We start from the raw sequence: 16,063 nt of genomic DNA on the forward strand, positions 1-16,063 counted from the left end.
TCTGTATTTTACTGCCTGCTTTGTTGCTATATATATTACCACTGTGATGAAAATGAATGATATGAGGAGGCCCAAACCAAACTTTATTGGAATCCATACTGCACATAGAGGGTTAAGTCTGGAATACCAACAGGACAAACGCCATATTATATGGACTCTACATTCAATTCATGTCAGCTGGCTTTTGAATGTAACAAACATTAGTGTAATAATTTGGTGTGTGAATAAATAACATACATGGTCAATCAGGGATATGGGACAGTTTAAAACCTCAGTAGTTTGTATATTCAATGGGAAATGGATCATTATCCATATTGAAGATAGAAAAAATCATGTTACAGCCATAAAATTATCAAGTAGCCTAAACAGCATGGGAAATTAAACAATTCCGTAAATGGAAGGTAAAGTCTCTCTATAGAAAAAAAGGACAAATGGTTTAATAACTACATTAAATCCGTTGGGATTCATTTATTCATAATTCTGAATTAAAATATGAAACATTTATTCCTAATTTTATGTATGGTCTGGTTTGGGCTTCAACATGAAATAATGGGAAGCAGCTGGAGTGGTGCTAAATCTGGTGGTGTGCAGTATATTCAAGTTTAAGTGTTAGAAAACATGATGTCATGATATGTCAGCAAGGTAGTCCAATGTGATTATTATGGTCAGCTATAGACAGACGTAAGGCCAAAGACATCCAAGATCATCATTCACCAAACATCCTTTGCTTTGCTATTCTTGGAATCATGACCAGACTTCAAAGTGAAGCCTTAATAAAACTCACGTTACACTCATAGTGTCAGAGGCTGAGGAGGAGAATTATTTACTGTAGGAATGAAAGTAATTACAGATTGTAAGATCATAATGAGTGGGTTGGCTGGATGTGAAGTGGCCATGTTTGACGGTACTCTGCCCTCTGGGAGTGGTTTTTCAGATGACGGCAAACACTCGGAAGGCTTTCCCTCCTGTTGGGCTCACTAGGCTGGAGGAGGGAGAGTGAGCACAGACATGAGGTACGTGTATGGGTGACTCTTCACAGCACTGATACATACTAAGATGAAACACTAATCATTAAATTTGATTTCAGAAACATATCATATTTGGAAGCTATGAAATCAGACAAATTTAACACATCAATATAATAACTGTCCATATGTTTTTAGTCATACCTCTCTGAGGTGATGCCATTCTGGTAACTGCCACTGTACTGCCTCCTTTTGTCAACTGGCATGACATCAAGGTAACCTCCAGACTCATTCTGGATCACTCCAGCATGAACGGCAGCTCTGCAGATACTGGATTTCTGGATGAAACAGGCCAATACGTGTTAACATTATGCCATGTGGATGTTCATTCCAGTTGTGGTGACATAGTCCAGAGGACAGGATGCCTTTTTGAGAATGGGTTGTCTCAAGTGTTTAAGTACAATGGTATCATTCCTGGTTGAATCCCAAAACTTCATCTTGCTCCTTATCAGGCAGGTTTTATCTGCTGCTAAGTGTGATGGAAAGTGAGAAGATGGACCAGGACCAGCTGGTTATCATGTGCAAAAGGGGGGTAGTGCCAGGGCCAGAGCAAAATCCAACAATAATGGTGAAAGTAAACAATCGACCATTGGAAGTGATGGTAGATAGTGGAGCGGCTTTCACCCGCAGCTATTCGGCCTGAAGATGCTATACATCTCCCCATGTCTGGTCCATAAGAATCAATCATTACCTCAATTTTTGGCCTACTAAACAACTAATCTAACATCTTTATACTCGTAAATGTATGTGCGTGCCTTGACTGCCTTCCTCTCTTGTAACATTTGTATTTATTTGTATTTATTCTGTAAGAATATAAACTGTCGCTCTTCACAAATGAAGTTCCTAATGTTCTTCAAATTCAAATTGAACTGAACTGAATTAAGTTGAGGATAATATACCACACATGTTAACTTCAGTAGAATAAAACATGATAGAGACCAAACTAAACAAAACATTAGTGCTGCTTGAATTTTGATGCTGGACCTGCAACATTTCCTCTACACTGGTTAACAGCTGTTGATGCTAATGTTAGCTACGAAACAGTGGCAAAACTGACTCCTTTAAGCAATAATGAAGAAGACCATTCACAGGGTTTTCATATGCAAAGACACAGGTGCAGCTGATATCCCAGTAACAGTCCATGCTGCTTCACATGCTGGCTCACTCGTTAGTAACAGAGGCATAATTTATGTTATTAGCTACACCTGTGCTTCTCTTGCAATCAGGAGCCAAAAGGAGAAAGAAGAAACAAAGAAACATGTGTGTAAAGTCACTGATAACATTAATTAAAGTGATAATTTGGCATTATTTAGGGTTTTTTCTCCCAGGTTGGAGAGGCAGCCAGGTGCACCAGCACAGAAACTGAGCAATGTAGCCTACTATTGTGTACTAGAACTGCAGAAAGAAAGACATCTGAAAAAAGCTAACCTGTTCGATAGATGCACTGACTACAGATTTCATTCAGGTTAAAGTCTGAGGCTGATTCAACCTGCCACACTGTGGGAACGACTATAAGCACTTAAATTGAATTAGGCCAGCATCAGGTGCCTGTACCTTACTTAATTACTGGTAATAACAATAAAAGTACTCACATCTGAGTAATACTTTGTCCCAATGACTCTGGCTTGACTGTCACGCAAACAGTTCCTGGGACAGTACAACCTGGGGGCAAACAGAGGTCACATCAGGTCATTAGATATTTTCAGTGTAAAATTTGGATCTAACATGCTTCTACTGTTGGATCTGTGGGATATTAATCAAATCAGATTTTCATCAAAGCTCTTTGGAATAAAGATTTCATAAGTGCTTCCCCTCCTGCTTTGCAAACATGTATTAAAGGCAGAGCTATCAGGAAGCCAGAATACTCTTACTGGTTAATTAAAAGTGTTTAGGCCTATGGACTGTAAATGAAACAGAATTATAAAATGACATCTATGATGTTAAAAGGATTGCAGGGTAACTGACAGTATCTTTAGTATCTGCTTATAAAAGTTACTGTTGAAACCTTAACTTAAAGCAGAGCGTTACCTGGGACAGTGTCGTACAGGTTTCTTGAAGGGGCAGAAAAGTGCGACAGTGGTGTCACATCTTACTGCTTTGACTGGGTGGAAAAAGCACAACAAAAAATGACCCTGCAGGCTTTCCATCAACATCACATCTGTGTCTTTATAGTAGAGGTGATCGTGTGTGTCTCACCAGGCACTGTCTCGATTTTGAAGGAATTTGCACTTCTGTTTTTCCTGTGAAATGAAGGAAAACTGCATGAAGCTCTGTGCATCAACAGGTGAACACACCCTTCAGGGCAGTTACTGTACATGCAGACTAACAGACATGTAGATTAATTTAACACTTTTTATCAATAGAAAACTAAATACATAGGCTGATTCATACCCTATTGACTGAATACCATTCTTGTATGATTTGCTGAATTGTTGTTTTCTGCCCAGTCTGGTCACATCCAGCCATCCTCCATCGTTGTCAATGACACCAGAGTGTAACGCAGCTCCACACACACTGGATTGCTGCAGTAAAGACAAAGGCAGGAATGTTGATGCACTCATGGTATAACATAAAATATCACTTAAAGGGATAGTTCAACATTTGGCAAATTGGCCCATAATCCCTATGGTAGGAGTAGGTTCGTTACCTTTAATTGTCGGTGCAAGGTATTTTTTAGAACGGCAGAGCAAAGCCGCGAGCTGCTCAGAGCTACGCTACGGAGGCTAATGGAATTTCTTGGTTTCCCTCATCAAACTCATCAAATACACAATCCAACAACTCCAAAACGCTCTTATGGACAAGTTGTGACCTGCACATTCACCACGCTATGAGATAATAATGTAACGTTATGAGACAGAGTTGTTTTCGAGGTAAATTCAGAGACTGCTTGCTGAAAAACTGCCCCCGACAGGAACACGCACCAGCGGTTTTGCATTCATTTTTTCCTCGAAAACAACTCTGTCTCATAACGTTACATTATTATCTCATAGTGTGGTGAATGTGCAGGTCACAACTTGTCCACCAGAGCGTTTTGGAGTTGTTGGATTGTGAATTTGATCAGTTTGATGAGGGAAACCAAGAAATTCCATTAGCCTCTGTAGCGTAGCTCTGAGCAGCTCACGGCTCTGGTCCGCCGTTCTAAAAATAGCTACCTACTACTAACCTAAAACTATAGGGATTATGGCAATGGGCCAATTTGCCAAAATGTTGGACTATTGCTTTAATACATACTGTTTTATGAAAGTGCATGCATTCTGTTTCCATAACAGCATGTGCAGTAACTCATTTTCTTGGCTCTAAGTATTATCAGATTGTATACCATGTAATATAATGTACAAATAACTGTTGTCAGTGATCATTTACCATGTCGTAATGTCCAGTCCCAACTACTTTTCCAGGCCTGTCATGGCAGCCAGGTGGACACTCATATCTGCAGACAGAAACATTGTGAGACCGGGGTTTTGTACACATACTATAAAAAACTTCTTGACCACTTGACTAGTCATGTCAAGTGTATAATCATTTTCATACATTATTAAATGTTCATGAGTTGCAGAGTCAGACACTTATGGTGTGTCTCAAATCGCACACTTCTCTTAGTGCACTGCTTTACAGTACACTGTAAGGCAGTGCACTGCCTTGCACAGTGCACTAATTTCGACAGGGGTAGTACCGTCTCAAATCAGACACTGTCGCTGCGCACTTACCGGAAATGACTCGACAGCTTCTTCTTCTATTTTTTAAAATTCTGATCGCAACCATAGTAACCGGCCGTTGTAGCCCTATCGCCGACACTTGACAGCGCTTTTTGGCGATCAAAACGAGCTATTAAGTTGTGTTTTATTGTGTTAGTGTTGTTGTTGTGTTGTTATGAGTGTTTTTTAGACATTTACGCCGGTGTCAGCTCCGTCGCTGCTCAAAGCAACCGCTGCCGTTTGAAAAGTAGTGACGTGCTTCCGCTACGTCTCTAAGATGGCGGCCGTTAAGTGTGGAAAGTGTCCATCGATCCACACTCAATTTTCTGTCCGTTTGAGTGCGCCAATTGAGTGCACATAGCGCACTACATTTTCGCACACTGCTCAGTGTGAACGCACTTATGCACTCAAAATATTAAGTGTACACTGCAAAAAATCTAATATCTTACCAAGAGTATTTGTCTTATTTTTAGTCAAAATGTCATTTCTAGTCAAAACAAATCTCATTATACTTAAAATAAGACTCATCACATTAAAAAGCAGCTTGTTTTTAGACACTTTTTCCTTCTTTCAAGCAGATTTTCACTTAAAATAATCTGATAGTGGATCAAGTTTTTCTTTCTTATTACAAGCACAAAAAACCTTCTTTCGCTGGCAGATTTTTCTACTTATTTCAAGTGAAAATGTGTTTGAAACAAGTGAAAATTATCTAAAAACAAGTACATTTTTAGGTGATGATTCTTATTTTAAGTGGAAAGGGATGAGTTTTGACTATAAATGAGACATTTTGACAAGAAATAAGACAAATATTCTCAGAAAGATTTTGAGTTTTTGCAGTGTAAGTGCAGAAGTGCGCGATTTGGGACACACCATTAGTCAGAATTTACCTGTTACAGGTCGTTCCCTTGCACTTATCCCTCAGTTTAGTATCACACTCCACCTGTTGGCCTGAAATAACAAACAGGAGCTTTTTTATAACAATTCACCAAAATGGGAGTGAATGTTAAATGTTGTTCGTAATGTACACAGTCTTAATTATCTCATTCATAGAAGTAGGGATGGGAGCGCTCCTTACTCATCTGCTCCGTGCTGACCACTTGGTTTTTGTTTACGTTGTCGTTAGGTGAGGGTTCTGGTGACTGGGCCCTGGGCTCCGGCTCTCGGTCCCTCACCGGCTCAGGTTCAGGCTCAATGTAGTTGCTCTCCTCGATCTCAGGAGGTGGACGCCTTTCCACACCCCCATCTGAAACATGGACACCCAGTTATTGCACATGTCAGATTTTTTAAGGGAAAAAAAAGCAAAACAAGGTCAACCACTGTCTTTAATTGTGTTGTATGTACTGTATTAGTCTACTTGCCAGCCCATAGGGCCCCATTGTGAACCCGGAAATGTTGAGTACCCCAAAGTTTTATGTTAGAAATATATAGTATGGGTCCCCAGTATTCAGAAACTGCCGGATGCTAACTTATATATATTGGGCAATTAGCACAATTGACATAATTAGCATAAATTAGCATATTTTGCCTATATAGGCAATATTTCAACAAAATTGACTTGGCTGATCTGGGCAATATTGGAGTGGTTTTAGGGGTTATTGATGATGCTGAATCCATTTCTGACATTTTCAAAATTCAAAATGGCTGTCTAAACCGGTAGTGACCAGATTTAAACCGCCAGTGGGCCGATTTTGATGGATTTCAATCTGGTCCCTTCCGGTTTAGACAGCCATTTTGAATTTTGAAAATGTCAGAAATGGATTCAGCATCATCAATAACCCCTAAAACCACTCCAATATTTCCCAGATCAGCCAAGTCAATTTTGCTGAAATATTGCCCATATAGGCAATTATGCTAATTTATGCTAATTATGTCAATTGTGCTAATTGCCCAATATATATAAGTTAGCATCCGGCAGTTTCTGAATACTGGGGACCCATACTATATATTTCTAACATAAAACTTTGGGGTACTCAACATTTCCGGGTACTCATTTTTGGCAAGTAGACTATATGTATTGTTTGTATAGCAAAGTCTGACCCAAACTCACCTTTATAGCAGAGGTTGTCCCTGCAGCCTCCTGCATAGCTGGCTGGACAGGCAGAGCAGGGTGTTCCATATTTATATGGAGCATGACCCCACCAGTTCCCCCTGTTAATAATAATCACATTTTTAGTTTATTTTCATAAACTAAAACTAAAATCCCTTATTCCCTAAGGGATTCCCTTAATCCCTTATTTTATGTATTAGGGATGATGCAATTTATTATGATTGCAATACAAAGCTTATTTGTTGCACAGAGTTTAAAGCCATTGCAGATTTGCAACTCTTGACCCCAGTTGGGCTTTCTCACAGCTTCTTGTAAGCATTAAATACAAATTTCAAAAACAATTATTCACTCGACCACACTTAAGCAAAGCGAGTAAGAACTTACGGTGGTGAGTAGTTGCAGACCAGATAGACTGCTTTGGCCCAGATCATTCCCCACACGTTCATGTTGTAACACACGTTGATGGCACAGCCAATACGATTACTGGTGGCCCACACCAACTGAAAGGGAAACACACAAGTAAAGTATCTAGTAGTCTGACAGTTGGTTGGACAGATTGGAGGATGAATTTTCACTGGTCATCATATGTTAGTGTTTTATTGTTAGTTAGTATTAGTGAATCTGTGATCAGCATGATTTCAAATACACATTTTTCTAACATTTGAGAAAAGAAAGGAAGGCATACAACATGGCTAAGCATTGATGCTTTTTAAATTTACAGGCAAATATAAATTACAATTTCAAACAGTGAGCAGTGTCTCGAGAAATCTACAGTTTTTTCTTTTTTTTTCTTCTTTTAAAAAAAAATACAAATGAATGTTTTTCTATTTTGTCTCAGCTCAATTTTTTAAAACAGTCTTAACATTCTCCAAACTGCAAGTGCAATGTCAGAAGTTTCATGGAACAATAAAACTTCATTGCATGCTTGCAAAAGGTAGTATAGGCTAAATCACACAAAATAGTTCATTTATATTTCAAAACTTTTTGTTGCACGTATTGTCAGTTGATTGGCCAGTGCCACCAACATTAACGGTTGTTTTGTTATCCTTTGAACCTACATCATGTTTATGACTGCTAAATAATTACATCCTTATAATAATTACATTTAAAGGTACATTGTGTAGGAATTACTCCCATCATATCCCTTTAAATGACATAAAAAAAACAAGTTTGTGAAAGTGATTTCTGGTCTATTACTGTGATCTAGCTGAATGCATCATTTTGCATGTGGCACTAAAACATGAAAATCAAAAGCTGATTATAAGCTGTGAAGAGTTTCACTGGGAATCAACTGATCAGTTTTTTCAGAGAGATAAAAGTTGGTTTTGTGCATATTTCTGGAGAACTGTACTTTACTCTTTGGCACACGCCCCAAAACAATGTGGTCTGACTGTTGTGAATGCCAAACTAGATTTGACTTTAATGTTTTGAAAAATAAATTTTTACCCTTTAAGACATGTAAATACAAAAGCCCTATTACCTGAGTGTAGTGAGTGCACACAGGTCCTGAACATCTGAAGGGGCAGTGTGGGTTACACTCCTGGGAGTAGGGGTAGCTGTAGTATCTCACCTCATCATACCAGGCCTGGACGTGGTAGGTTGGGGGACGGTCCCTAAAATGAGAGGAAATGTATTAAACCGATGTCATAGAGGAGTAAATTGTTCTATCCAACAAAACAGTGGGATGAAGCATTTCATTCATCGTGTACACTCCCACACAGTTTTAAGAAGTGTGAGTGGGTGGGTTTGCCTTTCAGATAGGGACATCTTTGTGGCAGTGCAATGACCAGTCAAGCAGCAGCTTTTGGTAATTTCCCGACCTTGAAATTACCTTTGTGCATCTGTGTGATATCTCAGTGCCTTGCGCGTTGTGCACAGGTGTAAATCTGTGGGAGGTTCACTCAAATGAGGCAGCACAAAGTATGTTGTTTTAGCAGAAAAAGAGTGTAGAGTTTGAGCTGGCATCTGATCCTGGCATGGAGTCAATCTGTTGCCACTTTGGCGATTTTATCAACAAGTGGAAAGTAAGAACATGGAGCAAATGCTCAGCGATGACGGGATAATGCTCAAAATGTTAATTAACCATTCTAACTAATCACTCCCCAGCCAGTAGAGAAATTTGATGTGAAATAAAGGGTTTATTGTGTTTAAAGTAGGAAAGTCAGGAAGTCAGCCTGCAGGGAGACTCCAATTTGCTGCTTCAACAGCTGCTTGCTAGAAGTTCCTCCTTCAGTTCCTCACATCCCTGCAGCCACCTGAAGGCAGCAGGACAGATATGTCTATCTACAACTTGTGGTGATGCAGCTCTGTATCATGGCAGGTTGGGAAACAGTTTCAATATGTCAATTAATGGAGAATCATAATGAATCATGATTGCTGTGGTCCGACCAAGGCCAAGTAATGTGGGCCAATAATTTTATCTCCCTGCTCTTTCTTTGGCCTGGATAGAGGAGTGATCTACTCAGTATCAGTCTTGTTATTAGCTGTGTCTGCTATATTGGATGCTGAGCAGGTCATGTTCAGTACAGTTGCTTGGGAGAACTTCCAAAGTGAGCAGAGCTTGGTCAACCAAAACAATGAGCTAGGCTAAAGCACTGATTACAACCTGAAATGTAACGAACCTACTCCTAAAACTATAGGGATTATGGCAATGGGCCAATTTGCCAAAATGTTGAACTATCCCTTTATCTGACACACTCCATTCCTGTTATGTAATTTTTCTACATACACACCTGCCCCAGTGTGCTCCAAGGTTTTGGCCTATCTGTGTCAGCATGTGGCTCGGCCCGTGTTCCCACCGGCAGGTATGTGCCCAGTGCTCCGCGCTCCTCTCCAACTCATAATCCCAGACCTGGGGAGAGCGCACACACACACAGAGGGGGGTGGGGGAGAGGGTAGGAGAGACAGAGAGAACACACAACAGGGTTCAGGAGGGTCTGAAGGTTTGTTTTTCTCTAGAGCTCAGGTTAGAGTCTGTGAGTCCTGGGCAGCTTTGCCTGCGACAGATGTTTACAGATGTGAAACTCCACTCTCCTGATTTAAGTAGCCACTTACCATAGTTGTGGCTTTACTTACTACTCATTACGTTTTTTTTTTTTCCAAATATCTCATCACTGTCTTTGAAGAAACTGAGTTCCATTGAAACTAATCTGAAACACGCTTGAGACAAAGTGAACCTGAAAGATGAACCTGCTCTTTACCTTAAAGTACTGTGGTCGGGCGCATGCCTCTTGCAGTTTTAACACAGTGTAGTCAAAACTAGGCCTCTCCTATTAAACACACACACTCGCTCACTCTCTCACACACAGACACGTACATGAGAGCGAAGGGAAACACAGAGGTATCACCACCACCACAGCAACTTGCAGCTTTGTGCTACTATTCTATGTGGTTGTTTGATAGCTTGTTTCCAGTAAGTTTTGGTCTCATAAAACAAGGAAAAAGAAAAACAAACAAACTACCAAAACAGAGAGTCTCTGTTTGGGGGCTCGATGCCTCCTTTTCTGTAAAAAAAGAAAAACCCTGACCAAACTGAACTCATTTCAAGTTAAAATACCTGAAAACTATTCACACACTTCTTTGATTTAGACAAAGCAGAAAAGTAGGTTTACGTCTGAGGAATTCAAATGTTACAGCAAAGTTAATTTACTGTTGTGGGGGTAGAAGAATAGGTGCAGTGTGCTCTGCTGTTGGCGTACTGTTTAGTTGCATTACGGCTATCACACGTAAAAAAAAAAAAACTAATCACATAATGCTCAAGTGTGGCGTAGTAACTGCTCCGATTGACCACCATAATGTGTTCCATATGCTCGCTAAGGCCAACACACTGTGTTAGTGTTACACTGTTGCCCATTCACTGTGGTGCTGCTTACTTGCTCTTTAAGCCCAGTTGGAGAGGTGATATGTGAAATCTTTAGTTCGGCCACAATCCAGCTGTGACTGAGATACCGACCCTGCCATGTGATACTGCTGTTTGTCCATGGTCATTGCACTTTACAGTAGCTGTTAGGGGAGAATTTTCCACATTTGATTATTATGCCTTTGTTTGTCACTTGAAAGATAGAGTTGAACCAATAATGATAGCATCAGGCGATGGAAAAAGGAAACTGTCCTCAGCAGATAAATTTGGGCACCAGTCGATGAAAAACTCAAAGGCACCAAATCCTGCTGTGTTTGTATGTTGTGTTGGTTTCAGTTAAAGTGAATAGGAAATTGGGTGAACAATTGCTTCACTGCGTTAAAAATAATACATGGGGCTTGTGGGTAACTGATCAAAACGTGTCTTATCAGATATCATAATGCACAGAACACGCTGTGTTTGTCCATACACACTGTGAAACTACAAAGTCTCTGTTACTGCAGGCTGTATCGTTCTACATAGAGTTTGTCTTGGATAATGGCCATCAGCAGGCTAGTCAAATATAGGATTTCTTTTCATTATAACATAAATTCAATCTTATTTTAAACTGAAACCATCACTATATCCACACACAGCTGCTAGAATCAAAGAGATTAAAACGTTTTAATGTCTGTGATATATCCAGACTCAACCTTAACAATGAAACTATAATAAAAGGTAATGCAGGTGTAAGACGTGTCTGCTCTAATCCATTAACATTTGCTATGTTGTGTTGGGTCGTAAAATATCTCCGCCATTCTAAAAATAGTTTGCACCGACAATTAAAGGTAACAAACCTACTCCTAAAACTATAGGGATTATGGCAATGGGTCATAATTGCTATATGGTCCCTTTAACTACTGTATGAAGTCAGTCTTATTCATGATTATGTAACCAGGTAGCTCTGTCAGCCTCACCCTAACCAAACTGGAATCATCCTTGATTCCCTATTGAAACTTAAGTGGTTTCATTCCTTTAAAAAATTAAATTTTCAATTTAATTTATTTAAAAGGGACAGTGTACAGTTCAAACATAAATGTTGCCATTTGATGCACTGTACCAGATTATAGCTTTAAGATAATTTGCATATGTAGTCCCATTTGCAGGTCACATTAAAAATACAACACAATAACAGGACAGATAAAACAGTATACAGGGATAATTAGAACACAATTACCACAGCATACTCAAAATACTCTATATGAGACTAGTTATGCTTTTCTGACATCAAAACTAGGAGGCACCATCTCTGATAATTTCTCTGTTTTTTCAAAACTTGAAAATTCGCCAAGCATCAGGTGAGTGGAGATGAGAAACTATGCAGGAACGTCTCGCTCATGCTCCCACTTTTCATTTGTTCAGGACCAACACTGCAAACAACCTACAGCGGACACTAATGACCTCTGCCAGCTCATTATTCTCCCCGTGTTCTTGTTATTCTTCACCCTCAATTATCCAGCTGAGGGGAAGATGGACTGCCCACCGGCCTTTGGAGAGAGAGGTCACAGTAACAACTACCAATCTCCCTTTGCATTCCAAAGAGCATTAAGTTCCCAAAATACAGACCTGTTTCCAGCCATCTGCCGGTCCGGAACCACCTCTGCCACAGAGCTAAGTACAAGATGTACATTCGTGCAGCAGTAGACTTGTGGTCATTTCTGTGCAGACCGTGCTCAAGGTAGTTCTTTGCCATTGTTTTTGTAATTCAAAGTATGTAAAATGGTTCACATAAATGCTTGTAATTCATATGCAATATAGCATAGAAAGTGGTTGTGATTACAGGAACCTTAAAGGCCTAAACAGGTCTCTATTTCTCATGAAGGTCTGCTGGGCAAGAAATAACGTGCTCTAGATTAATGGACGCAACAGTGCTCTACAGGCATTTGCTGAATGGCTTTTGTGTGAAATCAAGGAGTCAGAGCAGCAGCGAGGTGCAGCCCCTTTGGCCTCCAGATCCTGCAATCTGAAAACCAAATACTTGGCCCTCATCAGTCCCCTGCCTCACCACATCATTATCATCAGTAATAGTATCCCTTGCTAAAGAAACACTGGATTAGTGTACATAACATACATTTACACTGCTGTGCCCTGCACTTCAAACGACAGGGCTTTGACATGTTTGAAATAGATTCACCACTATGGCACCCAAAATGAGATGCGTGGAGGATCAAATAAAGGATAACATGGACTTTGGCCAGGGATTGAGTGAGCTGCAATGGATGGAGAGAGAGGAGGAGAAAGGACAGAGCGAAAGCCGAGGGCGAAGAAAAGCCTGAGGGAGGCTGAAGATGAGGAAGAGAGAAGGAGAAAAGAAAAAGAGTCAGCAGGAGGAGAAGCGGGGTGATATAGTAAAGGAGGCGCTGGGCAGGAAGGGAGGGAGGGCAGGATGGTTGAGGAAGAGGGCAGGACAACACTGTGGGGGTGAAAGCTGGATCTGGGCCAGGGTCAGCGAGGCCAGGCAAGCGGGAGTCAGTAGCAAACCAGATGATAGCGTTGGCTTGAAGATCTCATTCCTTCTGTCTTTTCTTCCCTGCTCTGCTACCACACTGTCTTCAGCTGGCTGAGCTCAAATCAGAAGGTTCTGTGTTAAATCTAATGGACTTGGCGGGGGTCACTTGATATGAACCCTCTGTTGGATCCATTCTACTGATACAGGCAGTCATCTTGATTCCATTACCAATAACAAAGAGGAAACAAACTGAATATATATGAATTGTCCATTTACTACACCCTGACCTCTTACCAGATGAACAACACATCTCCACTTCCTCACACTATAGAAAAAAGAAGCCAAAATACCAGATATGTGACAGCTGCCATTTAGCACTGGTCATGAGATTTGAGCCACAGTAGTGATCAGGAGCAGTGGTTTCTATGACATACTCATGTGCCAGTTCGACCCAACTGCAAGTCATCTGTCAATCACTCCAATTTTATAGCATCATTTAACAAATTAAATCCAAACTTATCAGATAAATGAACATAAGAAGAAAGGTCAGTGTGCAACAAACTACCGAACAGGAAAGAAACCATCTTTGTTACAGTACATGTCCAAATCACTAGGTAGGTCATGCAGAAAACATGGAGAGACAGTATTACTCTTATAATGCAATTACAGGTAAGCCCAGTAATTTTGGAGTATTTTGGAATATTTTTGTTCTAACATAACCTGTGGAGGCTTTTTGGTAATGTTTGTGCGTAAAACTGCAGGAAAGCAACAAAGATCAGGAAAACTGCTTAGGCCTTACAACATTGGAAATAGAGAGGAAATCCTAACATGGCTCACAAACTGATATAAATAAATTGATCAATAATGTGTCTTTGGCCTTGGGGGCTACGTAAGACACTCGGCTGAACATTCTGTAAGAGCAGAAAACAAGCTCTCTTACTTTTCTGCCTGTAGTTTTTGGAAATGCTTGAAAAAAACACTCTCAAAAGTGTATGTGCAGTTTTTCTGGTAGAGCACTTTTTAAATTCCTATGTTTAACAAGTTTGTCTCCATACAGTTAAGGTTACTATGAGGACTTCCGGAAAGCGGAAGTGTTTTCACACTACATTTCCCAGGAGCCTCAGCGCGCACAGTGAAAGCGCAAGATGAACGCGAAAGCATTTGCTAAGAATGTTTTCATTAATCAAGAGCGAAAGTCGGAGGTTTGAAGACGATCAGATACTGTCGTAGTTCCGACCATAAACAGCGACCCGGCGGCGTTATTCCCATGACCCGGCGCCGGGCAGCGTCCAGGAAACCAAAACTAGGAAATGCTGGGCGAGCCGATCACTAAATGATAATGACAAAATATCTATAAAGACAGAACGATATATTTATTGAAAATGGACCCATTACCAAGTGTTGGTAATGTAGATTCATCCACATTATGAGACTCTTTTATAACCAAAAGAAAACTTCTCTGGGTCTCTTTAAAGTGTGATTGGCTGAGGTTTGACAAATGGTCAATGAACCAATTTTTGCATAAATTTAACAATGCAGGAACAAAATTCTGTCTTTTTATCCATGACACTGACTCCAGATCCAGCTCCAGCCAACTAGTTCCATTTACAAATGGGAGAAACATGGGAGACATGGGAGAAACATAGATAGGGTTGCTCTGAATGCAACATACCCAGCACATACCATATACTCCATGTTGGAGGCAGGTGGGTGGACCTGACCACGTAGCTTGTTGTGCAGGTCCAGAATGAGGTGCATGTCCCCCTCACTGATGGCCCTCTTCCCTCTGGGCCTCGCCTTCCACCACTCGTCATCCTTGTCCCTGTACTTGTCCAGGATGGACTGAAGACGTGTGGAGTTGGTGAGGACCATGGCCAGGACGGTCTGAGTCAAGCACAGGAACAGGCTTGCTGCTCTAACCCAGCTCAGGAAAGTAAGAGGACTCTTCATGATGAGGCAAATACAGATGCAGAGGGACAAACACTTTTTGTTTTCTGTAAAACACATAGAATGCATTTGGGTTAGTGTTGCTTTAATTTAAAATCTTCCGTTATTCCTTCAGACTTTTGGCTTGTTGCAAGTGAGAAAAGCCTGCATGTATCTGTGTTGGCTCTGCTCATTAAAAAAGGATAGAGTCAGAAAATCCCATCTTAATATTAACATATTCACAAGAGTGCATATTAATCTTCTTTCTTCTTAGCTAGCTTAGGGCATCTCTAAAAAAGGCAGCTTCAATCTCCTCTCTGTCTCTGTTTAATAATGATGTAATTATAGGGGACTTCACTTCAAACAGTTGACTCTAGCAGCTTTCAGCAGCCGGGGTGCATCTGCAGGTCACTGCATCTCTGCACACAGTGGACTAGTGTAAACTCGGTTTTCACACGTTATGTTGCTGAGCGTGAGATACAGTGCGCATGCGTGACTTACTGTACTGTATGTGCTAACATCATGCACTGCAGGGAGGCTTTCAGTCAAATTAATCTGTAAAGAAAGGATTTCTATAGAAATAAAATACTACTCTGGCAATTTTTTTTACACTTAAAGGGTAAAAAAGTCATTTCAAATGCAATATTGTAAAATATTCTTGTGATACAATGATACAAAACTTAGAAAAAGCTCCTATAAACTTGTGAGTATTACATCCACATCCACACACACACACACACACACACACACACACCTGAAGCACAGTGAAAAAGTTTACCTTTAGATTCCACCAAACTGATCCAAAAATATATCTCCCAGGTGAAATATTCCAGATAGCCTACCAAAGCTTCTTTTAGATGATTGGCGCGGGCGATAATTATCCAGTCAATCCAATTAATTCCATCTATCACACACAGTGGGTGCAGGCTCAGGCTGTCGGCTCTCTTTCACACTGTACATCCGCGCTGGGGTAGAGAGAGTTCGCAAAATGTCTATAGGTACCTGTTGAATTCCTCAGGTCCC

At 40.5% G+C, this 16,063-nt stretch overlaps 1 protein-coding gene across 1 annotated transcript; it reads right to left on the minus strand.

Annotated features, from left to right (window-relative positions):
* Positions 1-930: 930 nt before the first annotated feature.
* LOC310999981 (cysteine-rich secretory protein LCCL domain-containing 1-like) lies at positions 931-15,064 on the minus strand (the record flags this gene model as incomplete). Its single annotated transcript, XM_083990613.1, has 14 exons — positions 931-982; positions 1,170-1,303; positions 2,618-2,687; positions 3,054-3,126; positions 3,222-3,265; positions 3,417-3,547; positions 4,389-4,455; positions 5,608-5,668; positions 5,796-5,963; positions 6,768-6,868; positions 7,152-7,267; positions 8,248-8,380; positions 9,500-9,618; positions 14,798-15,064. 14 exons carry the CDS (start codon positions 15,062-15,064, stop codon positions 931-933), a joined length of 1,536 nt encoding a protein of 511 aa, XP_083846739.1.
* Between the last annotated feature and the right edge of the window lie 999 nt (positions 15,065-16,063).

Source organism: Trachurus trachurus, assembly GCF_905171665.1.
Source record: "Trachurus trachurus genome assembly, chromosome: 17".
NCBI lineage: Eukaryota > Metazoa > Chordata > Actinopteri > Carangiformes > Carangidae > Trachurus > Trachurus trachurus.